Source organism: Euleptes europaea, chromosome 3 (genome assembly GCF_029931775.1).
Source record: "Euleptes europaea isolate rEulEur1 chromosome 3, rEulEur1.hap1, whole genome shotgun sequence".
In the NCBI taxonomy this organism is placed as follows: domain Eukaryota; kingdom Metazoa; phylum Chordata; class Lepidosauria; order Squamata; family Sphaerodactylidae; genus Euleptes; species Euleptes europaea.
Window position 1 is genome coordinate 49,213,589 of NC_079314.1, and position 25,890 is coordinate 49,239,478.

The 25,890-nt window shown below is 41.3% G+C and overlaps 1 protein-coding gene across 1 annotated transcript in view; it reads right to left on the bottom strand.

The window, feature by feature from the left end:
- Nucleotides 1–25,890, bottom strand: part of CELSR1 (cadherin EGF LAG seven-pass G-type receptor 1) — a 190,872-nt gene that overhangs the window by 30,855 nt on the left and 134,127 nt on the right. The window contains exons 7-21 of the mRNA XM_056846844.1: nt 24,614–24,777; nt 22,925–23,050; nt 18,158–18,324; nt 16,052–16,237; nt 15,326–15,439; nt 14,723–14,897; nt 12,702–12,843; nt 11,284–11,404; nt 8,293–8,476; nt 7,867–7,968; nt 6,731–6,825; nt 5,529–5,738; nt 3,904–4,087; nt 2,023–2,166; nt 63–264 (exon numbers count right to left, since the gene is read on the bottom strand). Of these exons, the coding sequence (XP_056702822.1) occupies nt 63–264; nt 2,023–2,166; nt 3,904–4,087; nt 5,529–5,738; nt 6,731–6,825; nt 7,867–7,968; nt 8,293–8,476; nt 11,284–11,404; nt 12,702–12,843; nt 14,723–14,897; nt 15,326–15,439; nt 16,052–16,237; nt 18,158–18,324; nt 22,925–23,050; nt 24,614–24,777 (2,316 nt within the window). The remainder of the gene's footprint in view (nt 1–62; nt 265–2,022; nt 2,167–3,903; nt 4,088–5,528; nt 5,739–6,730; nt 6,826–7,866; nt 7,969–8,292; nt 8,477–11,283; nt 11,405–12,701; nt 12,844–14,722; nt 14,898–15,325; nt 15,440–16,051; nt 16,238–18,157; nt 18,325–22,924; nt 23,051–24,613; nt 24,778–25,890) is intronic.

The following is a 25,890-nucleotide window of genomic DNA, read 5'->3' on the forward strand; positions in this document are numbered from 1 at the left end:
GCCTTGAACTGCAACAACAGGAGGAGAATAAATGTTTTAATAAACAAACAAATAATAAATACCTTAAACTTCTTCGGTCGGGATCATAGCTCTCAGGCAGAAGCTGCCCCAGTGTTCGGTATATAATCACGACAGCAATGGCATATTGGTTATACTCCTCCGGGTGCCGTCTCTTTCTCTTTGTAAGTTCATTTCTACTATCCGAAAACCCATCTTTCATCTTAGAAGACAGTTTATGCTTGGAAGGCTTCATGGTAGGCCCAGCTAAGGACAAAAATCAACATGAACTTATACTGCAATATCCAAACTTTAGATCACCATTTAAAGAGCTGAAGTTAATTTTTTTTAAATGCACAGCAAACTTTTCACCTCATGACCTCTGTAACTTATGTAATAACAGATTACAGAAGATGTTGTCTTTAATTTCATATGTTGTAAAAATAGAGTTGGTGAGCTTTTTTCTAAACCAAACTTGGGGACATCCATATTAAAGCACATATGGGCATTTTAATTTTAGTTCTCCAAGATGGAGACTTTGCTTCTTACATTTGTGGACTGAGCACTGTTCAGACTCTGCCAAATTGCCATCTTGTACATATGTAATGACAGAAATGTATCATAGCCACGGCCCCAGACTGATTTATGGCGAGACTGTTTTTGTAAAAAAAGAAAGAAAAAGAAAAATACCCCTTACATTTATTCTTTCCTATACTACATAGCCTTAAGGCTATGACATTATCTGAATCACCAGTTACCATATCTTTGCTATATAAAATCTCCTTCTCTGCCACATTCTTTCAGAATATTTGTTTGCTAAAAATACAGGCTTGAAATTATTCCAGTCCAAAAACAACCTTGGTGCAATGGCTGAGCTGAGCAAGATGGGGAGAGAAGCAAGGTCAGCATGTTTCACTGTGGAAAACTCATTTTGTTAGAAATAAAAGGAAGAGGAAGGGAAAGAGAGTGTGAAATACAATGGGAGAAGTTGGTGAAGAGATAATTGGGTGGGGTGAGGGTATTCAGCTGTAGCTAGGACCATGTCCTTTTAAACAAGGAAAAGAGAAGATATACTAGTAGCAACTGATGGTAAGGCATACACATTTCATGGATCAGCAAATCCATCAGTTTGTTGATTTAGTTACATTATGTATAGTCCATCTTTCTCACTGAGACTCAAGGCAGATTACACTGTGTAAGTCAATACAATCATCGGCTGGGACATCCGATAAACAAGGAAATAGGGTTTGGATTGCAGAAATTTGAAAACAATTAGAAAACTGATACAGAGCTGAAACAGCGCTGAAACAAAACATAAGCATTTAAACGTGACACCTTAAGCGATGCAGAAATTACCTATAAGGAGCATACTTCCAGTAATAAGTAGTACACAGTAGTATAGTTTACAGTCCCTAACCCTTTCCAGTTCATCTTTCTGAACCATTTCCTTTCAGTATAACCCTCTCACCTGTGTAAAACACACTGTGTAAAAACAGTGTTGCTTGATGGGATGCATTACATCATACAGAGTACAAGCTTTGCATTAGAACAGGCGGGACATGTGTGGCCTGAGGGCATTATATCATAGGGATCCCTGTGGGGGTGTAAATGCTTTCAAGCCAGATACCTGTTGCACCCTCCATGTGGTCAATGGAGATTATCTACTGCAAACGATGTTGTGCAGAGTTTTGGCTTTGACCACAACATTTCCCCTGAACTTTCCCCAATATGAATGCCAGTTATTCACGTACATTCAGAGACGTGGGGGGAGGGGGGTCTAAACCTGTTCCTAGTCCTTGGTGGTCCTAGCTAACAGGAATTAAGTCTCCTCCTCTTCTGCATAGCCCCATCTTGAATTCTGTTTTTTAGTCATACTAGGCTTGTAGAGTGGCATGGTATATTAAATGTTTTTATCAATTCTGATGCTTTTCTACCCACCCCTCGAGAGCTTACATTATATCTTCTGTAGTTAATTCTGAGAACTGATATTAGAAGTTTCCAAAAGTACTGAGAATAGCATTCTACCTTTTCTATTGGAAGTTCTGAACAACGTGTCGGGAAACAAAACGGATGACTCCAGATCTCTGGGATAATCTGCTTTAATTGCATCAAACTGCGGCACTTTAGCTCCCGTAAAATTAGACTTTTCAAAGATGTCAACAGCAATAACTAGAACAAAAAAGAGTTTACCATAATATGCATTAGGAGTTCATTGCTGCCAGACAGAATCCAAACTCAATGTGGCCACTTAGTAAATTTGTTAGATATTCCCACTACAGGGCTATTGAAAAGAAATGAGGACTTATGGCTAGAAGGCATTAAGAACATATATTTCAGCATCAAAGGTATGGTCCATACTTGTGCCTATCTAGATGCATATTAGAAGAAGAAGAGTTGTTTTTTATAAGCCAACTTTCTCTGCACTTAAGGGAGAATCAAACCGGCTCACAATCACCTTCCCTTCCCCTCCCCACAACAGACACCCTGTGACGCAGGTGAGGCTGAGAGAGCGTGACTAGCCCAAGCTTCATGTGTAGGAGTGGGGAAACAAATCCAGTTCGCCAGATTAGCCTCCACTGCTCACGCGGAGGAGTGGGGAATCAAACCCGGTTCTCCAGATCAGGGTCCACCACTCCAAACCACCACTCTTAACCACTACACCACGCTGTATTCTGAAAATACAAACTGCTATATTTGCACTTTCAGATGAATACAGAAGTGAGGTGGGGTGGACGTCTGACCATGAGTTTTGATCCCATCTGAAAAGTTAGATGTGAGTCTGACACACATATCTTAAGGCAGCTGTAAAAGCAACACTGGAAAACACAAAAGCTGCCTTCTCAGACTCAGAGAAGACTTCAGCCCCAGCACCTTTTACCTAATTTAGTACTTGTACCTGTACATCCAAATTCAAGAAGAAGGCAAATCTAGATAATGCAAACCCCAAAGTGCAAATCTACGGGACCATCTGAAGTACACTTATACCATTTTAAGTCAGATGAGGTCAATGATGTTAGACAGGTGTAATTTCTCCTAGGACTGGTGCAACTGTTGAAGTAATATGTTTATGATGCAGCCCCCCTCCATCACCTTAACACACCCACAAGAATTTTAAACCCTCCCTGAAATCCAGGACAAAGCCCTAATGGCATAGCCATAGCTAGGCCTGCAGGTCTTCCTGTTCCTGCCCCCCAGGGGGGCACAACCCCCCCCCACTGCCCATGTCACTTGTGGCAGCTGTTTTGCAGGATGCCCAGCTTGTTTTTCTTTCCCTGACTGTACCATTCTTTGCCAGTCTTCTGCAAGAGGACTCTCTTATCTTTATCCACACACCGTCAAAGATGGAATTAAGATCCCTGGAAGAATAGTCATTCTGCAGATCAGGGGAAGGCAACCTCTTGGGCCTGAATACTAGAAAAAATACATCTATCCGTGAAGATGCTGGTGAGTCAGCAAAAAGGAAGGATGATGCACTTGGCCAGACACGGTGGGAGCAAACCAAATCCCATCTGCACTGCCATTGCATCTTTGGAGGGTTTTAAGCAGAGGCTAGATGGCCATCTGTCAGCAATGCTGATTCTGTGAACTTAGCCAGATCATGAGAGGCAGGGCAGGAAGGGTTGCGTCAGTGTTTGGCTCTCGCCACTTTGGAGTCAGGAAGCAATTTTTCTCCAGACCAGATTGGCCAGGGATCCTGGAGGATATTTTTGTGGCCATCTTCTGGGCATGGTAGGGGTCACTGGGGGTATGGGGGGAGGTAGTTGTGAATTTCCTGCATTGTGCAGGGGTTGAACTAGATGAACCTGGTGGTCCCTTCCAACTCTATGATTCTATGATCCAAGCCTGGTGTTGTGACATATTGTGTATTCACACGTGCTAGAAAAAAATGACAAGGCAGCAACTTACTCATGTTTGCGGCAACAATAACAAATGGCTTCATGTAGGTGTTTCTCATGTTCTTTGCCACGTTGCGGAAATACTCCTCGTAGTGTTTCAAGAGGTGGGCTGTGCCCCCCTCTGTCCTCTGGATGTGTTCCCAATGCTCTCTAGTGCTTGGGTCCAGAAGGGCACTGCCAGCTTTTATGATATTCTGGCAAAGAAAGGAAAATATATGCTACTCACAAAATAGAAAAGCTGTCCTAGGTGTCAAAAGAATGAAAAAAATATTGCAGACCAAGCCTCACTGTTGACTGGCGTAAAAGAAAATGAAATTGCCTAGGTTAAGATCAGTGGGTATTATTTTAAGCATTTCACCTAAGCAGAAATCAGATATAAGCTATGAGGTAAGTTAGGCTGAGACTGTATGACTGGCCCAAGGTCAGCCAGTGAGTTTCCATGGGCAGTATCAGTATTTGGACCTGGGTCTCCCAGATCCTAGTCTGGAACTTGGCAGGGTATCTAAAGGACTGTTTTCTCCCATGCATGCCTGCCTGGGAATTTTTGGTGCAGCCCCACAATTATGGAACAACCTCCCTAGGGAGGTGTGCCTGTCCCCCTCACTTTTGATCTTTAGGAGGCAGTGGAAGATGGTTTTATTTAGGATTGCATTTGGATAGGTTTACTGTGTATCAAGTGCCATCAAGTTGCAGCCAGTTTATGGCAACCCTATAGGGTTTTAAAGGCAGTTGATTAAGCAGAGGTGGTTTGCCATTGCTTTCCTCTGCAAAGTCTTCCTTGGTGGTTTCCCATCCAAGTACTGACCCTGCTTAGCTTCTGAGATCTGATGAGAATGTCCTATACTATACTATTCCACATCCCTGATAAGTTTACTAGCAGTCCTGAATTGTGATTTTAAAATTTGGTTTTTAAATTTTCTATATACTTTATTTTATGTATTTTATCTATGTTGTAAGCTGCCTTGAGCTCCATAAGGAAAAAAGGCGGCTAGTCCATTATTACGTTATTCAGAGTTTTTATAATACTTTGTTTTGGATCTTAGCAAGGTATCAAGCATTCTGCAGTTTATTAAAAGCCTCTCTTGTTTGTTGTAATAATAGATACAACACCTTGTTCAGCTATTGTATATCCACAAATTCTTTTTGTTCACTGCTCTGCATTTATACCCAGAAGTTAAGGTTCAACCTTGCTATTTTTTAATACGTTCATGTCCACAAAGCTGCACCAAAAATTATTTTTAACAGCTGCCCCTTCACATACATACACACAAAACTCAGGCTATGTTAAACCTTATTGTTGCTATTCCTATTTGTTAGATATTTACTGTGATTTTAAAGTAAACTATTTCACAGAAGATTCTTCTGTTCTCTGGCTTTTGTGCATGGTGGTCATTTTGGCAAATCAGACAATGCAGCCATTCCGCACATCTCTCCTCTACAGCCAATACACAACAGCATCTTTGGCATTAAGGTTCACTTTCTTGGTTGCAAGGCCAGCGATTGCTTTCCAGTCTTCCTGGACATCTTCCAGATATCTTCCGGGGGAGGGGATTGTGGGATAAAATACAGCAGTATTCTTTCCAGAACTGGTCCCACTCTACTGGCGCCACCTATTTTTCCTCAGTCTCTGATTACCTCGTTAAACTCCACGTCCCTTGTTGCAGCCAGGTCAAACCCCTGCTGCTGGCTCTCGTACTGCAGCACCCGGATCATCATCTGGTAGGCCGTTCGTATGTCGTTCCCGTAGAAGGGGTTTGTGTGGTTAGTAGCATTCTGAAGCACCCTGGCTATCTGCACAGACTTGTCACTGTCCATGTTGGTCTCGTTGCGGAGAAGCTTTTCGTTCTGATACAGACGAACAAACCAAAAAGTTTCCAACTTAAGAAATTAATGGCATTCCTTGTTTGTTAAAGAGCTTAGAAGAAGAAGAGTTGGTTTTTATATGCCTATTTTCTCTACTTTTAAAGGAAAATCAAACCGGTTTACAGGCTCCTTCCCTTCCTCTCCCCACAACAGGCACCTTATGAAGAAGGTGGGGCTCAAAGAGCTCTAAGAGAACTGTGACTAGCCCAAGGTCGTCTAGCAGGCTTCATGTGTAGGAGTGGGAAAACCAACCTGGTACACCAGATTAGACTCCGCCGCTCATGTGGAGGAGTGAGGAATCAAATATGGTTCTCCAGATAAGAGGCCATTGCTCCAAACCACTATAGCTTACTGAAATGCTTTTTATACTGAAGGTCTCTGTAGTCAGCTGTGATTTGACAGCACAAAAAAGTGGTACAGCAGAGGAAGAGATGCAGATTATGCAGATCACATGTGCATGTACCATACATGATTCGAGGAGGGAGAAGCCACATGAGAGCCTGTTTGGTCCCATGCCTTACAATGTGTAGTGCCTACCTCAGCTCACCACAGAATATGTCATTCTCCCTTCCCCATTTTACCCTCATAACAACTACCCTGAGAGGTTGGTTAAGCTGGGATTGTGCCCCTGGTCCAAGGTGGAGTGGTAGCATGGAGATTCAAACCTGGTTCTCTCTCAAATTCTAGTCTGAAACTCTTATCGCCAACACCTTACTAAATTATCTGCAACAGCTGCACTGGGCATGATCTATAATGAAAAGTACTAGAAATGTAGTACAGTCAACCGTTATACATTTTGGTTTCTTCTTTGTAAGGCCTCTTAAATGCCACATATAGAAACACAGTGAGCAATCCTTAACTGCTGGGCACAGGAGATAGCAATGATCCTCTGCAGTGTTAAGCAGTGATATTAAAGGGCTGCTATGGCACAATTCCCACAAGTCAGTAAAGGCTCCCCTTTTGCCTGTTCTTACCATTATTTTAAGGTCCACGAAGCCAACGGTGGTGCAGTTAAAAAGCTCAGGAGGGAGCCAGCCTTTCTCACTGTTACAGTGGCGAACAGCATTCCCTTCAAACAAAAACCAATTAGCAAAAAGTGTGATTGTTGTTTACCACATATAGCTTGTTAGCAAGCTAGGTTTACAGTTTTGTGTCACTTCAAATGGGGAGAAAAATCATTATAGTTTACAAATTAACACTCCAATGCACTAGGAACATTTCAGAAAATTACAGATGTTCTAAGTCAGAATTGCTTGTCCATACCACTTTAGTCGCTTTACACATAGTCCTCACTGGGATAAAAACAGATCTCCATTCCTACTTGTGTCTGATGAAGGGAGGTTTGACTCTTGAAAGCTTATATGCTGAAAAGCTTTTAAGGTCTTTAAGGTGCTACTGGACTTGAATCTACCTGTTTAAGCTTGTAAAATCATGTAATAATGCCACAGATTCAAAGTAAGAGAATATTTTGGCTGTGCTTTCACAAAGGGATTTGGTGTTCCTATCCTATTTTCCAACAGCTCATGATCTATTGCATTTTTTCACATTCTGCCTTTCATGGGGTTGGATCCAACCAGCTTTTCTACTGTTGGAAGAAAAAGGGTTCCCCTTTGCCCACCAAAAGGGCCATGCTGGAGATCCTAGGACCTTCATGGTCAAAAGATATGTGGGACAGGGGCTCTAGTAAGTAGGGGAATTTGGTGAGGTTGAATGAAAAATCTGCCTGGATCTAACCCATAATTTAAAAGGGCACTGATATATTCTCAATAACAGCATCTAGAGTAAACCGTCAGTCAATGATTGTCCAGGTTTTTATTTTTAGTCTCTGATAACACATTATCTCCTAGGTGTAACTAAACTTAAATCTCATTCCACACTAAAGTTTATAATAAGAAGTTTAAAATACTGCTGCTTATCTATTTTTAGTTAAATTTTTATTTTTAGAATAACATAAAAACACATATAACATAAAACAAACACTCCTCATACATAATCAACGCTCCATGCCTGCAACAAGATCCTCATCAAATACCAAATAGAGCAGAACTAATTCATTCTAAGCTGTCTAGCACTAATCTTTAAGTCTTAACAAACAAATAAATCTTCTTACCTGTTGATCCCTTGGGACACGGCATTGCAGCAGGCTGCCCAAATTTGGTCTGCGGCCACCAAATGCCAGCCTCAAATGCTTTGGGGCATCCACTGTAAACCACTGTATGAAGCGGAAGATAACAGAAAAGGATTTCCCCCTCAGGTAAAATGAAACCCACCAACATCACTACCTGGTGGGCAGAACCACTTTTGCTTTGCTAGGACAAGGCTCAGTGCATTATGATGCTAAAGGTGTCAAAATACTTCAGGATTTACGGGAAAAAAACAGGATGAAGCATTTCTATGGCATCTGTCAACCAGTTTAAAGGAAACCAACAATAAAACGACAACATCTTAGATGTCATAATCCCTTTCAGATATTCTTAAACAGGTAAGCTCCTCTAACTTGACCCTAAAGACTGTTAAGAACAACTAGCAATAGTACCTTCACAGCCATGAACTGTCACTTCGGCAAAAGGATTATCACAGCGATTGCACTGCCGCCCAATCACTCCTGGTTTACAGGGGCACTGCCCAGTTTCAGGGTCACAGTTGCGAGTGTGGGAACCGGAAGGGAAGCAGTCACACGGGTAACAAGTGTCACTGCTTTCTGGCCTGTAATAGTTTGTCTGGGAAAAACAAAGAGATAGTCATAGACATGTGCAAATGAAGAACGTGAGCAGTGATTTGAACGTGTACTTTAGGATACTTTATATAGCAAGGGTGTCCAGAATTGGAAACACAGGCACAGTAATCTTTATTTTATTTATTTAATTACTTTATTTATATTAGAGGCTGCCCTTTAACATTTTCATTTCAAACGTACAAGTTTGGGGATTGCAAGGAATTGCGGGGGAGGAAATTCCCACCCAGTCCCAAATATTTATCACCTCCAGGATTCTATCAACTCTCAGTTTCCCCTTTTTCCTCTTTTCCCCTTTAACCAGTTCTCAGCATCCTGGAATATTTTCAGTCCTCAGAGGCCTTAGCAATATAAATTTTTAGACATTTTTAGGCCATGGGATGCCCCCCTCAAAGTCCCCCTCCCATCAACTGTGGAAATTTTGTGAAACATTGAAACATAAGCAATATTTAATTTGCTATCGAGACTGAACTTATTTTATTGTTGTAACAGCATAAAATGCATTCAATTATAACTTAACATTTAGTATAGTAGCAAGCAAAGTTGCAGTTACACCCATTTTAAAGAAGAGAGCTACAGCCTACTGTACCACATGCTATTTTGGAACATACATCTTAGGTTTTGCCATCTAAGAGGTGTGGGGGACACACACACCTGAAAACAGAAAATGTAAATTCTGTACTAAAGAGAAGAAAGTAGGTGATCTGATAAAAACATCCTCACACAGGGAACAATTCTAAACAGGACTATTCAGGAATATGTGCCATTTTATTCAATGGGGCTTACTTCCAGGAAAGAATTTTTAGGATTGCAGCTTCATTTGTTTTAGGGCTAGCTGCATATTTGCATATTAAGCAAAACTTAGTAACTCTGAAAGCACTTAAGTATTCAGTGTGTTATCACAATACACATTATAGCATATTAACTATGGGCAAAATTAGTCACATTTACAAATCACTTTGTCTTACAAATCACTTCTCCCGTGATTACAACTAATGTCCAGGCGACAAAGATAAGTTCACCTGCACTCCTGGAGTCTGAATGGGATTAAGATAGAGCAGGTATACTACTATAAATACCTGGGTGTGGTCTTTCAGGCAACAGGATTAAGGAATTCTCACATAGCCCATGTCTCCGCCAATGCCCAAAAAAGTGCCGCAGCTATATTAAAAAAAATTTGGACTAAGGGAGGGCGCTCGGTTACAGCTGCTAAGTTATATAAAGTCAAAACCCTTTCCCAAATGTTATATGGGGGCCCGCTTATTAACACAGCAAATTACTCCAGGTTGGGAGAATCCAATCCAATCCAATCCAAATTCATGAGAGCTGTACTACAAGTCCCTCCCAGTGTCTCCAATGCTGCAATTCGAATGGAGACAGGGGAAGTAACGATTGAAGCAAGGATATGGATTGTCTCGATCTCCTATTGGCTCAAAATAGCTTCACATCCCAAAGAACTTGTTAACTTAATTTTGAATGACACTTTTGTTTCCCTCTGGTTGAGAAATCTGATGAATAAACTAGGCTACTATGGTCTCTCACAACATCTGCTCCTATCAATAGATATCCACAGGCCAGAGCCCTGATCAGGCAAAGAGTTCTGGACGTGGAAAGACAGCATGACCTAAGTAGAATCAAAAACATGTGCTACAATTGCAGCACTCTTACCAACGTGGTCCCGATGTCTTACCTTTCCCACTTAGATAGTCCAGATTACAGGAGGGCCTTCACCCTGATGCGTTGTAACGCACTCCCTTCAGCTGTCTTGGAAGGGAGATACAAAAAGATACCGTATGCAGGACGATTATGCCCCTGCTCTGATGGGAGTAGTGAGACCCTTGAGCACGTTGTGTTTTAATGCAAAATCTATAACAAGATACAAGAAGCCGTTCTTTCTGTATTATCGGGCCTCCCAGGGCGATCCAGAGCTTTTAGTCTTTCTAACATGCTCTCAGTCAAGGATATGGAGATAACTTTTAAAGTGGCCAAATTTGGGTGGCAAACTATGAGGATCAGGCGTGCATGGGTCGAACTTAATGGTTGAGTGATTTTAGATTTATATTTATGCTAATTCCAAACATGTAATATTTTTTAAATTATGCGCTTAACGGCTTTTAAGAGTGAGAGATTGTAAGATGTTATAGGGGCTCGCACTTGATACACTTTTATATGTGTTATGTTATGTATGTATATCTGGTATGTTTTTATGCTGGTCTTGGACCATATTAAACTCTCTTTGTACTTTGGTAAGTTCACCTGGAGAAAATGGCTGCTTTGGAAAGTGGACTCTATGGCATTGTACCTCACTGAGGTCCCTCCCCAAACCCTGCCCTCCTCAGGCTCCACCCCGAAATCTCCAGGTATTTCCCAACCCAGAGCTGGCAACCCTAGCTGCAACCCTAAGAACACTTTCCTGGTAGTAAGCCCCAATGAATAAAATGGGATTTACTTCTGACCAGACCTGCTTACAATTATTCCCCTTGTTTTCTACTTTCATTACAGGCACTAGGTCCAGTCACCTCAGACTAAGGAAGGCAAATGTACAGATTCACAGAGTAGCCCTGGCCACAGAGTAAGAGTATTACATTTATTTTCCAGGACTGATACATTTCTACTGCAAAGCATTATGTACACATAGCAGGAAGATGTGACTGGCCCCTACCCATGGTCCTGAGTGTATTGTTGATGAAAACAACCATCAATAATGAGAAAGATGCCTGCCATTTGCTATGGCCTTCCCACATGGCAATGAACATTGGTACAACATGATTTGTGATATGTCTTATTCCTTACTTTACACCGACACTCTCCATTGGTCTTATTGCAGTCAGGATCAAATCCCTTACTGATTTCACAATTACACGGGCCGCAAACAGGATTTCCCCACCAGCCTTTCGGACAAGGCAAATCAGTTCTACAAAGGAAGAACAAGGAAACAAGAGGAAGCTCTAAGCTCTTCTTAAGAAATACGGAAAAATGCTTTCATCTCTGTTACACTGAAACCTTGGAAACATAACTTGACCTGATGTAAATACCCAAATCTTATTGAAACAGATGGAGGTCACAAACCAGTGATGCTTGATGAACTGTTCCCATTATCATATTTTATATCTTCCATTCTGCTGTACTGCATTAACAAAGAGAGAACACAGCCAAGAGGAAGTGGGGGTGGCAGGGAGAAGGAGGTGCCACTGCCCCAGTTTGAATCAGAGAGAGAAAGTGGGTAAGGATCAGTAGGTAGGAGGAGGCGGCATGGGCTTCCCTCTATCCTCCCCCACCTATGGGCAGTTGGATGATGAGAAAACAGCTGCCACCCCCACCCCCACACAGGGAAGTGTCCAAATGAAGAGGGATCCCATAAGAACTGACTCTCCCCCAACCAATCCTACCCACTGTGCAATTCTTCTGGCCTGGGGGCCTCTTCTTTCATCTCACTATGGAATGGAGGTGATGTTATGAGGGGAGATTCATATTCAAAGATGAAGCAGCTATCCTCTCTCTCTCTCTCTCTCTCTCACACACACACACACTCACTCACCCTCACAAAGGCTAGAAATAATTTCCAGCTCCCCCACCTATTAAACACCTTCTGATTTACCTTCCTTCTTTCCCAGGACCGACCTGGGAAAGTGTAAGAGGAAACACACACACACACACACACACACACACACACCTTTCGCTTTTCTGTAACAAGCAAAACAAAGCCCCCAAAGCTACTGCCAGTTGCTCCTACCAACTCTTCATATTTAAAAAGAATCGACTTTGGTTAGAATGGCATCCACTTTTCATCTGGGCAGAAAAGCAGTGGCAGGGGAGGAGAAAGTGGGGAGGACACATGTTAAAGGGGAAGGGGGCACAGAAGGAATGAAAGGGGGAATTTCCCGGTGAGTTTCTCATGGGTCCCCACTTGTATTATTATAATTGCTATTAGCAACCTGAATGGTAAACCACCTCTGATCATCTCTTGTCTTGAAAACCCTATGAGGGTCACCCTAAGTTGGTTGCTACATAACAGCACTTTATTATTTTTATATCTGTTAATAATTACGAATAAACTAGATCTACCAATTTTTAAATGAAAATCTGTGTACGCAGTAAAAAAGAAATAAAGCAGAATTCAGAACTGAGCTACACTGTGTCTAAGGCAGCTTCTTATGCCGCAGAGCTTCATACCAACAAAAGGAAACAGGGAATCAGAAAGATTTACTTACTTGCTTTCACAGTATTGGCCGTAATAGTTTTGCCCACATTCACAGGTGTATCCATGAGAAGAGCTTGGTTTACGCACGCAAGTGGAGACATGTTCACAGGGATTCAGGCTGCACACGTCAACGCAATCTGTCCCAAAGTACCCTGGGGAGACAAGGTTATAGACATCTAACAGCCACTGTATAATTTGTGATTTGCGTATCTCAGGAAGCCAATCTATTTTAAGCGTACACATTAATTATACCTCTGGAGCTATCAGTAAATTATCCTGCCCTTACAAGACAACGACTACAAATGCTACATTTAAAAGTGCTGAAGGGCTATATTTTTTCAATACTTCAGGTGTCACATATTTTATTTTGTGCTTAAGATGTTAATTATTAAGCTAGTTATTTTCTTTGCATGTTCAGAAAAAGGCTGAACAATATGCCAGCCCTCCCTCCAAATTCCTCTAATTTTTCAAAACAGAGGAAATAATTTAAAGTGTGATTTGTTTGATCTGGCTGCAAACAAAAACACAACTTGATAGAAACTGAACTACATGAGGACACATAGGAGGTAAAATTTTGAAGAAATAGAATTCCCTTTATTTAAATCACAGAGTGAATTCTATGATTATTTTCTGACCCATGCAAATTATTCACTGACCTCTCCAAAATTCAGTTTTGTGATTGCTTTATTTTGAGAAACCTCAGCATTCTGCCAGCTAAAACATTTGTAACTGTAAGTGAATTGTACAAATCAGTTTTCTTTAAAAAATATTTTGCATGGGCATTTGCTGTTTCTTTTGATAGATGTAATCTTTCCCCGTTGAAAAGATTGTATATGAAAAGCCCATGTTCTCGTTTATTGATGAGGAAGCCGGTGGCCGGTATTACTCTTCAGGATACAAAAGCCTGAATAATATCTCTTTATAGTCTTAGTGTATAATGTGCCGTCAAGTTGCAGCCGACTTATGGTGACCCCTTTTAGGGGTTTTCATGGCAGGAGACTAACAGAGGTGGTTTGCCAGTGCCTTCCTCTGCACAGCAACACTGGTATTCCTTGGTGGTCTCCCCTCCAAATACTAACCAGGGCTGACCCTGCTTAGCTTCTGAGATCTGACGAGATCAGGCTAGCCTGGGCCATCCAGGTCAGGGCTTATACTCTTAGTACCATCCATTAATTAACAATTATAACAAATGTGAACCCAACCATCCACCACTCTTGCTTATGTGACAACGCTATAGTCATCCACCATTAATGGGATAGGGATTCCTTTCAGCATCAGCCTGGCTTTTCAGCATCCACTTTTCTTCCATATTCAGATGTGCCATTGGTCTGTTTTCTTTTCTTCTGGGATCTTCTTCTGGGATCTTTTAAGAGGAGCCATTAGAGTAGCGTTTGAAAATAAGAGAGAGTATACCATTCTAGACACTGATGGGTGCCTACTGCTGGATCTTAGGGCCAAAATACATGTTATGTTTGACATTTCTTGGGAAACAGGTGCCTGACCCAACTCATAGTAAAACGTCAGAGTGGGGACTAACCTTTAAAAACTGTTAAAAACATCTTCGTCCCCCCATACAATCCAAATGCTACAAGGGGGAAAGAAGGGCTTCAGGCTTCTGTCCCAGGCTGTTTTCACCACTGGAAATGGCTGCAGGGGTGGGGGCTGTTTGCCCCTTCCTCAGACTCCACATGTCCTGGAAAGGACTCACGGAACTTGAGGAAGGAGCAAACAACCCCCACCCCCAGCAGCTGTTTTTGAAAATGGCCCAGGAGGGAAGCTTGAAGCCCCTCCTTCCCCCTTTAAAGCTTCATAGAGCAACAATAATGCTTTTGAAGGTTAGTCCTGCTTTAACATTTGGCTACAAGTCATATCAGACACTCATGTCTCATCATGTATCAACATGTATTTTACCTCTTAGTTTTACATGATTATGGGCAGGAATTCTGTGCATCAGTTCCTGCAAATCCTGCTGCTATAAGAGAATTTTGAAATCCCTATTATTATGACTAGTGTGCTTGCAGTCATTATTACCTGGATCACAGACACAGGAATAGCTGTCCCAATCGTCAATACAATCACTGTGCTGGGGGCAAGGGTTAGAGTCACAGGGATTGTCCAGTTCGCAGCCTTCCTTGACATTGATGTTGCCAGCCTGATGCATGTTCAACGTAGCTACATTCGTAGATGTCTCTCCCATTCTCACTCCCTGAAAAGGAGGGGGAAAGTAGAAGCAGTGAGGCCATTCTTTGTTTTCTAAGTCAAGATACGGTGGTGCAACTACAGTGCAGTATTCACACCAAAAAGGGAGTTAGTCTGTGAGAACTCATAAACTGGAAGCCAGACTTCTAAAAAAAATAGTTTTAAAAATCTGCAGGTAACTGGATACAATCCAGACAAAGTTAGTGTAATTGAAATCAATGACATGCACACATGTACATGATTAAAATTAATCTTCATTAATTTAGATGAAATTGTACCAATTACTTTCAGTACTTTCAGTTATTCCAAAACAGAATTTAAAAGAGATGCAGAAAGCAAAACAATACAACTCTCTTTAGCCTCCCTCCCCTCGAGTCAGGCTGTTGAAAAAAGAGGAACATCTCAGACGCATTATTATTCATTTTCAGTTTTTACCTGCAGGCATCCATAGAAACCATGCTGCACTGAGACCTGATCTTCAGAGACACCTCCCACAACAATGCTTCTTATTTTTAGTCCTGGCAACTGATTTCCAATCTGTACAGTACTCTGAAAAGAAGAACAGATTAAAGGGGATTGCTGCTTTCCTATAAATTCTCAATTACAGTACTGCACTTGAGTAATGCAGAAAGATATAATGATTACTATATCTACAGTGGCTATGGAATGAGAAAATTTTCACTTGTGTATCTCATAAAAAAGCGCTTCCAAAAGACATAATGTTCTGTTTTTCAATTCAATCCAGTCAACTGTGCACTACTGCAAAAAAAGGGATTTCTAATCCACTGGAAATATGGGATTGGATCCCATTTAGATTTTCATTGATCCCTTCCACAGGTGACCTCTGATTCCCCCCCCCCCAATGCTATTCCTTGTGGGTTTCCTATCCCCAGGAGCAGCATTTAGGAATGTGTTTCCGGCTGCCACAGGAGGGAGAAATTGGCAAAAACTGTCCTCGTCCCTTGAGCCCATGGAAATCTAGGTGGGATCAAGGTGCTTCAGGAATCTTTTTGAGGAAAGCAAACTAGAAATAAATATGAAAAGAATTTGGCACTGGTCTGGTCCACAGTTGTGCTGCCATGAGGTGCTACTCATTGGTGTCTTTCTTGGACTTATTGTTATGCCTTCAATAAAGCTAAAATATTATGGATGTCATCACACCTGATACATCCCATAGTCCAATGACACAACAGCCAGGTACTTAATGTCTTTCCCATCTTTTGCACTCTTCAGCTCTATTAACAAGTGATGCCATTCTCCATCACTGATTCGGGATTGGGTCATCCTCAAACTTGCCACCTGATTCGGTCCATCATAAACGTCGAACACCACGTAGTTGTTCAGTATCTGTTGAAAGCAAACACAACCTTTGCTCACTATTGAAAATAATAATGATATTTTAATTTCTTGTTGTGTACAAAGAAACATGCCTATGTTCTTTATAGATTGTGTGACCTTTGGCTTTTTAAAACCTTCACAGGAATACTTTTCTGAACCTCTGTTGCTGTGTGTGTGTGTGTGTGTGTATTATATATTTATGATATCTCATTAATATATAATTACATTATGCCCTCCCTTTGAACTCTATTCCTTCCTGTCAGTAACATTGAGGTTGATAATTATGGCAAACTGACTTAAATACCCCAGATTATATTATGTAATTCCATCTGCCTGGGAAGATCTATTTGTCTTAGACCTACATAAATGAATATATAGCCTATTGTCTGGAAATAATTTCACATCACGAGAAATTCTTCCTTGCATAAAGAAACCTGATTGACTCTGAGCCATTGTCATCTCAACTAGCTGTTTTCATTTGAGCACTTGCATTTGACAGACTCTTCTTGGGAAAAGAGCATCTTACTATTTGTGATGAATCATGTAATTCTGAGTTTGTAACCCATGAGACAGGGGCCCTAATTCCTATATAGTATCTAGAGGGAACAAGAGAAATAAGTAGTTAGAATGTTATTTTGTGTTTATTTGGACCAACATGGTGGACTGGGTTGAACCCTGTTCTTAGATACCTGACAATTTCTTCTTGGTTATCAAGAAAGCACTAGAGATAAGACTGGAAATGAAAATTATCTCATTTTAAATGGTAAAAATCAACCAAAACCAGTTTGAGTATGACAAGCATTTGAGGCCACCCATACCATCTCTATCTATTTAACAAAACAAACTAATGTATATTTGCACAGCTTCATCTGCCAGCAATCAACAGTGAAAGTTTCTAGCTTCCATGTTGTTTATGCTGAAAACAACGTGGTCCAACCATAGTTCCTGATAAAGCAAGTGTTATGTATAAGTAAATTACCTGGATTTGGGTCAATGCTAACCCAAAATTGGTACTGAAAAATCTGAGAAAGAACTTTTTAATGTACTTTGTCAATGGTACCTCACCACTCATAAATTAGTACCATTAGATCTTTGATGGAGATGCGGCTCTTTACCTGCCCATTTATTCCATATATTCTGTTCTAGAATTCAGCTTTTTTGGCATAAAATTATTGGTTTAATGAAATGGCATGTTGCACTAATCCTGTCCTTCCCAAAATGATACTATTAGGCTATTTAAGAGAATCTGTTACTGATTCAGATGTAGAGTTAATAATGAATTTATTTTCTGCTGCCAAAATAATAACTGCCATAGGCTGCAAAAATTAGAACCCTCATGAATGAGCAATTGGTTTAATTGTATCTTTAAAACTGACTTATTAACAAAACTATTGCACTATTATTAAGCATAGAGAAATAAGTTCTGTTATGCATTTTTGTTGAACATTGAAGAATTTTTAATACATTCTGGAATGAAAAAATAAGAGATTGAATTTATTTGTATGCCTTCTTTGAGATGTTGCATTTAATATTTGATATCTTTAATAAAATTGTCTTCATAAATTAGTGTTGTTAGCACTGATTTAATGCAGTTGCATTAAATTCTAACATAGACTCTTTTAATTGAATTCTTCTCAAAAGTAAACACTACAATCAGGTAAACCACAGCCAAGATGTCTCCTGTATAGCAATTTGACCAATGTCTCTCTTTACAGACCTCACCCCCTCCCAATTTATCCAGATTATATAAATTATTTAAATAATAAAGTTACGGAATTTTAAAAATCAGAATATTACCTCACCACACATTAGTCTTTGATCTAATGCTGAAATCGATTATTGTTTAATGCCACATATTGAAGTTTAGGTTTATCATTTGTTATTTAAGGAAAATTTCTGGTTGTGTCACATTAATTAACATATTTGTACCTGAATGTTGATCTTGGATGATGTTCCTGCCTTTGCTTGCATCAACATGCCATTAACCTTCCGCGTTCTAAACATGAGGCCAATGTACCATGGCACAGAAATAGTGATATCAAGATCATGCCAGAAGACAATGCTGTTCCCGGTGAAACGCTGAGGGAAAGGCATCACTGAAATAAAGAGGGGGATGGCTTTTAACAAAAAGCTTTAAAACGTTTTTTAAAAGTTCTTTCGTGAGTCATTTTTGGTTGAGCTGATAAAGAAAGAGAGCAGACATGAATGCAAATTCTCCCCAGTAACCTAAAATGGTTGCCTTAAGAACTTGCTTAGGATACTTCAGAGATGCAAAAGTGAATGTGGGTAAGGTCCTTAGAAAAGCTGTGATGGCTTTTTGCCAGGAAGAACAAAAATTAGGCAAATATTCTTGATTTAATTTAGTGGAGCTGCTTGTAGCTGGGCTCTGGCAGCATTTTGGACCTTCAAATATACTGCATAAAATGCTGATTCCTCTAAACCATTTTTCAAAACACTGAAACCGATATCCAGTCTCTAAAGACCTGTTTATGTATTACTTTACAAAGAAAATTCCAATCTAGTATCAGGGCTTACGTGTGTACACACAGCTTCACCTCACCACAGGAGGAAATTAATGAGTGAACTGGTATTGCATCACATTTATCAACATCATTATTCAGGATACAATTATTTCTGAGTACAGACCAGGTACATGGAAAGGTATTCATTCAAATAAATGGTGTAGAGCTTGGCTAACTTGTTACTTATTCCTCACAATTAAATCACAAATGAATTGCTGGAAAGCAACAGGAGATGCTGAACGAGACCAATCCTCCCGGGCCAGTTTCCCAGATGTCCGGCAGTGGAAATACTGCTGAATTAACAAAGCATCTCTCCTATAGCAAATGCAGGGTAATAACGAGTTATGGTGAATTCAGTAGCATTTCTCCAGCCTCCAAATGTAATTCAAAATGCATTTCTGCTCAGTGCTTACAATCACAGACCATGTTCTTAATGATAATATACAAGTCAGAATGGAGCCCTACCTTGTATTAACATGAATTGAACATATCTGGAATGTGATTGGTGGGGGAAGGGTGCCGTTGTAGTTGCATAGACTGAGACTGAAAACCCTGGCAGTGAAAGTCAGCAAGGTAAAACCCACCAGTGGTTCCCAAAATCCTCCTGGATGAGACACCAACAATGCTATCTTAAGTAGATTTACACACTTCTCAGTCCATTGAAGTTAATGGGCTGAGAAGGATGTAACTCTGCTTAGGATGGCACTGCACGATTCCAGCATAACCTGCTAGAGAACTCTGAGGCAGAAATGATTTGACATAGTAGAAAGAGCAGGAATAAAAGGTGGATCATGCTTATATCCAGAGTTAGTTAACAGGCATGTTGAGCCCAGCTGCAGGTGGGAAAGGCTTATAATTCCTCAGGGAGCATTATAAAAAGTAGTATAAGAGTAAGAATATTGGATTGGATTCAAAGCACTACCAACAAAGCAAACCTGTCAGACTGGGACTTCCACACCTCCCCCCTTCTGCTGTAGCCCCCTGAAATACTGCTCCCAGGGGTCAAGCACCCTCAAGAACAGAGGCAAAGTTGGAGCCTCTGGTGCGAGGGAGAAACTGGCAAAATTGCCTTCCCTTCCTAAACAGAAGTGCTGTTCTGCTGGCAGAAATGCTGTTCATCATTAGAATTCTGGATCCCACCCACTGTGTTTATGATTTTCCAAGCAACATACTACACTCAGCCCCTTGGGCATCCAAGGCATGCCATCCACACAGCTTAATAAACCCTGGGTTGTTGGGTTGTTATTTTTTTGAGGCTAAAGGTGGGCTGCTAAAAGAACAGCTTTATAAGGGATCTGGTAGCTTCATATAAATGTAGGATTGCTCTTTTCACAGACCTCAGATCATGAGTTTATGCGAAGTTAGATCCAGCAGTTCCCACCACTTTGGCTCTCACTTCCCCTCTGCCGTAACTGCCATGAATTCTGTTATTGACATTACCCGTTTCTCTTTATGCAACATTCTGCCTCACAAATACCTTACGGGAAATAAGTGATTGATTTGAGGCCTCCTGACAATAAAATATACCAACTGTGTTTTTTTAAGTGATTTTTTTTTGGCAGGAAAAGGAGTTACATTATGCAGGAATACAGAAGTATGTGCCTGCCCCCAAATGAATTTATGGGAAAGGACCGTAAAGGGACTAATAACTGGCTGCTTTACACGAATTGAAAAAGGTTCTGACTCAAATCAAGTCTACATATTAACATGTTGTTAAAAGATATTTTCCAAGTTCATTAGTTTTACGAGAAGAAATAGGGTTCAGCTTTCTGTGGTGTTAACAATTTCTTTCAAATACACTGACTGAGTTCTAGGTCACTTTGACCATATGACTGTGTGAAAAACAGACCTCTAATGATTTGCATGGTGTTGTTTACGAGTCTGAATGACAGAAGAATCATACATACATTCACCACGATTTCTGAAAGACACTATATCCATTTCAATACAAATCTCTCTTTTTAGAGATTAGTCTATGACTGAGGTTTGCAGTCTTCGTTGTGGGGAATCTTCTTTAGATTGCATCTCTGCTGGCACAGGGACCTTTTGTCGTTTTAAAATTATACTGTACACTGCATCCAGTGATACTGGCATGTAAGAAACGTTTAATCAGTGTTACTTTTATTACTTATCTCCTGGATCAGGAAACTGGAGAAGACATGGTTTCTGGGGAGAACTGTTAGTTCAAGCAGGACAATATTGAGGTCCTAGAACCTTGGCCAGTAATCAATATGAACCAACATATACAACCTAGAACATGCCTGCATTCCAAAGCATTGGAGTTCTGTGGAAGGTCTTTACTTTACTTTAACCATTCATTTATGATCAGGATGATAAAGGTGCCTAAAGACATTTTCTTTCAATTAATGCCTACTTCTGCATTGTGGATTAGCTGCATTACGGATTGAGAATAAAGGACAAGAAGCTGAGTTATTCACAAGAATTAATTTGGAGTAGGACAGTGTGGATTTATGGAGACACTCCAAAAGTGCTTCTATTAATATTTAGACTGGACTACTGCAATGCGCGCTACTTGGGACTACCCTTGAAAAATGTTCAAAAGCTGCAACTAGTGCAGAATGCTGTGGCTAGCCTGCTGGTCAGGGCCAGCCTTCTGGAACATGTGACCCCAGAACTACAGCAATTACAGTGGCTACTCATCAGCTCCCAAGCCCAATTCAAGGTGTTGGTTCTGTCCTTTCAAGCCCTATACGGCTTGGGAGCTGGGTATCCGAAGAGCTGTCTTCTTCCACACGTTCGTGCCTGGGAATTAAGATCACAGGGAGAGGCCCTCCTGACTGCCCCACCAATCAAAGAAGCTTCTCTGGAGGGCACATGAGAGAGGGCCTTTTTGGTGGCAGCCCCGAAATTATAGAACAATCTCCCCAGGGAGGTGCACCTGGCCCCCTCACTTTTGATCTTCAGGAGGTAGCTGAGGACAGTTTTATTTAGGTCTGCATGTGACTAATTGAGCTTTTATTTATACTGGCAGTTCTAGTTGAGGTTTTAAATGTCATATTTTCTGTGTTTTATAACTATTGTTTTATTAATATAGTAAGACACCTTGAGTGGGGTAAGGTGGAACGGTGGCTAATTAAAGTTTTAAATAAATAGATGCACATAAATAAACAGATTCACATTAAATACATTCACATTAAAAGCAGCCACATAAGCCGTTATGTCTAAATTCAACACTATTTCTTCTCCTGAAGTAAATGGAATTAGACCATTTTAAAGTGGGATGCTCTAGTTCAGGGGTCCCCAACATGAGTGCCCATGGGTGCCATGGTGCGTGTTGACATTTTTCTTAGCACCCGCTAAATATTTTTAGAAAGTGAGTAGGGCCAAATGAGGCTTTTGCCCAGCAGGGCTTCTAAAACGTTGCCTTGGCAACAGCTGCCACCACAGCAAAAGGATCTTCACTGCATAGCTGTATATATGCAGGAAAATATTTTATAAAAAATATGTCATTTAAAAAGAGATGCTGCCTGAAATGTTGAAGATTTACTAGTAAAGTTATGCATAACCTCACTTCCTGATATTTTGTGGTTGGCTCTGCCTTCTGTGGCAGCCATTTTGTAGTTGCACCCATTACCCTGTGTCAGAATTGCAAAGGGGCCCACAGATTCAAAAAGGTTTGATTCTCCACTCCTCCACATGATTGTTGAATGCTAATCTGGTGAACCAGGTTGGTTTCCCCACTCCTACACATGAAGCCAGCTGGGTGACCTTGGGCTAGACACAGATCTCTTAGAGCTCTCTCAGCCCCACCTACCTCACCGGGTGTCTGTTTGTGGGGAGGGGAAGGGAGGGTGATTGTAAGCTAGTTTGATTCTTCCTTAAGTGGTGGAGAAAGTCAGCATATAAAAACCAACTCTTCTTCTTCATCCTTGCTTGAGCTAAATTTCATTTTCTGTGTGTGGAGTTAATTACCCTATTACAGCTGAGTAGGGGTATGCTATCCAGATCTGGTGACCCAGCAGATGATTTCTTAAAATCACCTTTATTGTCCTAAGTGAGTTGTAAAAAGAGGGCTTTATAAAGCTCCTGGTAAGGTGAAATGCAAGGCAGGTATGCCACATGTAGCTGCCGGGCTGCCCTGTAACAATTCCAGGTGGCTCAAACATTACGGGATGTTTTACTCATTAAGTGGAACAAGGATGAAAAGGCTTACCTTGTTCACAGTTTTTCCCACCATACCGCAGGGGACAGTTGCAAGAGTAGGTGTTCCATTTGTTCACACAGATGCCCCCGTTCTGACACCAGTTGGTAGTGCAGTATCTCTTCTGAGCGGCACAGCCTGGAACAGCACCAGAAACTATTTAGCCTTAAATTGTTCTGCACTTTTATGCATATGGCTCGCTCCCCCATACCAGGAGCAAACTGCAGCTTATTTCACTGTTAAACTTCTGAAAGTCTGCACCTCTATTCCTGCCAACAGCAACAGCAAAGAAAGACTTGACTACCATGGAGGGTGTTGCATGAAGAACTCCATAGCTCAGGTGGGATTTCTCTCTTTTTAAATCCCAATGGCTGGACCATGCAGTTTTGAAACACAAAGAAGTTCTTAAAAGCAGACTTCTATGCAATGGGGCAGACAGCATGCAAACTAAGAGCCTCTCTAGACTGACAATTTATGGCCAATCCAGACTTGTGCTAGGAGTTCTGTATCCAGGGTGCTCTGGAATGTTTTAACTCAATTATCTGGCACATGGCAGCCCAGTTTGGATCAGGACTGGGGTGTGAAGGGAGGAAGGGTTTAAGAGTCCTGTCTGTTTTCCTGACTGGAAACAGCTCCTGGAGCTGTTAATCTCTAGGGTAAAATGAACACATGAAACTGCCTTATACTGAACCAGACCCTTGGTCCATCAAAGTCAGTATTGTCTACTCAGACCGGCAGCGGCTCTCCAGGGTCTCAGGCAGAGGTCTTTCCCTTCACCTACTTGCCTAGTCCCTTTAACTGGAGATGCCGGGAATTGAACCTGGGACCTTCTGCATGCCAAGCAGATGCTCTACCACTGAGCCATGCAACTTCTTAAAGCCCCCCACCCCCGAGCCATGATCCCTATTTGTTGCACACCTGGTAACAGAGCTTGAAAAAACCAGTGGGAGCTCTGGCCATGGAACTCTCAGTACAGGTCAGCTTTGCCTCTATGATAGGGATGCCAGCCTCCAGTCCGGACCTGGGGCTCTTCTGGAATTACAGCTCATCTCCAGGTGATAGAGATCAGTTCCCCTGGAGAAAAATGGCTGCTTTGGAGGGGGGGACTCTATGGCATGGTACCCCTACTGAGGTCCCTGTCCTCCCCAGGCTCCATCCCCAAATCTCCAGGACTTTTCCCGCCTGACAACCCTATCCCCCGTCCCCTATCGGTGGCCAGGGGGAGACCTGGCTTCCCTATGACAAGGTCCTTGGAGCTTGAAATCTGCTGTTAACATGCATGAAGCACATTGTGGCATGACTCCCAGAAAACTTTCCATCACTGGGGAGTGCTTGTACAGAATGTAGGCATTTTTGTGCCATTTAATCTTCAGAGTAAATGGTCAAAGAATTGTAGCTTTTGAAACCAATTTATTGCATTGTCCTTACTGGACAATAATACTCATACATCAAAGGTGCTCAATCCATCAAATGCTCTTTGCATAGAAGCACCATTAATTACTGTGGGGGATGTACTGGGTTCCCACACAGACTACAATGGAAATGAATAGTCTATGCAGGAAAGGTTGATGGAGAATGTCACTCCAAATATATACGTGCATTAGAGTATTTAGTAATCTGCTTATGAACAAAGGTTTTAAATAGCTCCCGCTGCAAAAGTACACATTCTGCAGAACTATGCTGCAGTGTGGGGCTCTGTACCTGCAAGAGTGCCATTGTTTGCTATGTAGTCTGCCATGTCGATTGGCTTGCTGTCAATGGAGAGGTTCCTCATGCAGCCGACAAACTGTCTGTTGTGCACCGGAAAATCTTCAGGCAAGTTTGGCACTCCTCCCAGGAGCAGGGGGCCAGTTAAATCCAAAGACCTAAGGAAATAAGAAAGCTGGTGACATTCGTGTCAGAAAATTTGCAGGAGGTTTTTCTTCCCCAAAACTCTTTTCCCTAAAGACACCCAGTGAAATAATAGGTTCCTGTTTTTTAGGACAAGAACAAGAACAAAAGAAGAGACCTGCAGGATCACACTGAGGGTCCATCAACTCTAGCATCATTTTTCAACAGATGCTTCTAAGAAGCCTACAAGAGGCCATGGAGGCAGCATTCCTTTCCCCTTGTTCGTAGCAACACTAGTATTCAGAGGCACATTTACAAGCTTAACTACCATGGCTACCAGTTGTTTATAGATCTATCCTCTTTTGTTTTAACCCACTTTTATAAAAGCCATCTAAGCCAGTGTGCAATACTGTGGTAGTGAATTCTATAAGTTAACTATGGATTGTGTAAAATAATGCTTCCTTTTGTCTGTTAGGTGAACCTGAGTATGAGAAAGAGAGAGAGATACTCTCTGTTTATAATGTTATTATACCATCCCCTGGATCATATTCCTTCTAATCTAAAACTAAACTAAAAAGTCCCATTCACTAAATGGAAAAATGCTCCACTTCCCACTCCTTCCTCAAATCTTTGTAGTGACTTTTTACTTGGTCACTTTCACTTGTAAGAGTGAACTGAGAGTCTCTTGCTCTGCCTTTGGCTTTCTTGATGTTCAGTAGAAAGTAAAAATGGTGGTGCCGCTGGAGTGGTGGGCCTTTTTTCAAATGTCTGACCTCACCACTCTTTAAAGCCAGCCCAGACCACTTGACCGGGCTTGTCTGAGTGGTACAAATGCCACTCTGCCTTTTGAGGGAAAGGAAGAATAAAATAAACAAATGAGCAAACAAACTGGGTCAAAAGGGGGGTGGGATGTGAGAAGCTTGTCCAAAGTGGGACTGATTTTATGGGGAATGGAACAAGGATCAGAGAGAACAGCATTAAGTTTTTAAAGAAGAATGGGAGTTTTGCTTGGTGTATGTTGTAGTATTTACTCCAATGCAAGGCTAGGTTTTTTCCACGTATGCCATCAAAAAGGCAGGGGGAGGCATCCTACATTTGCACACAAGTTCCGTTATATCAAGTAAAAAAAACATTGGGGTGAGATGATA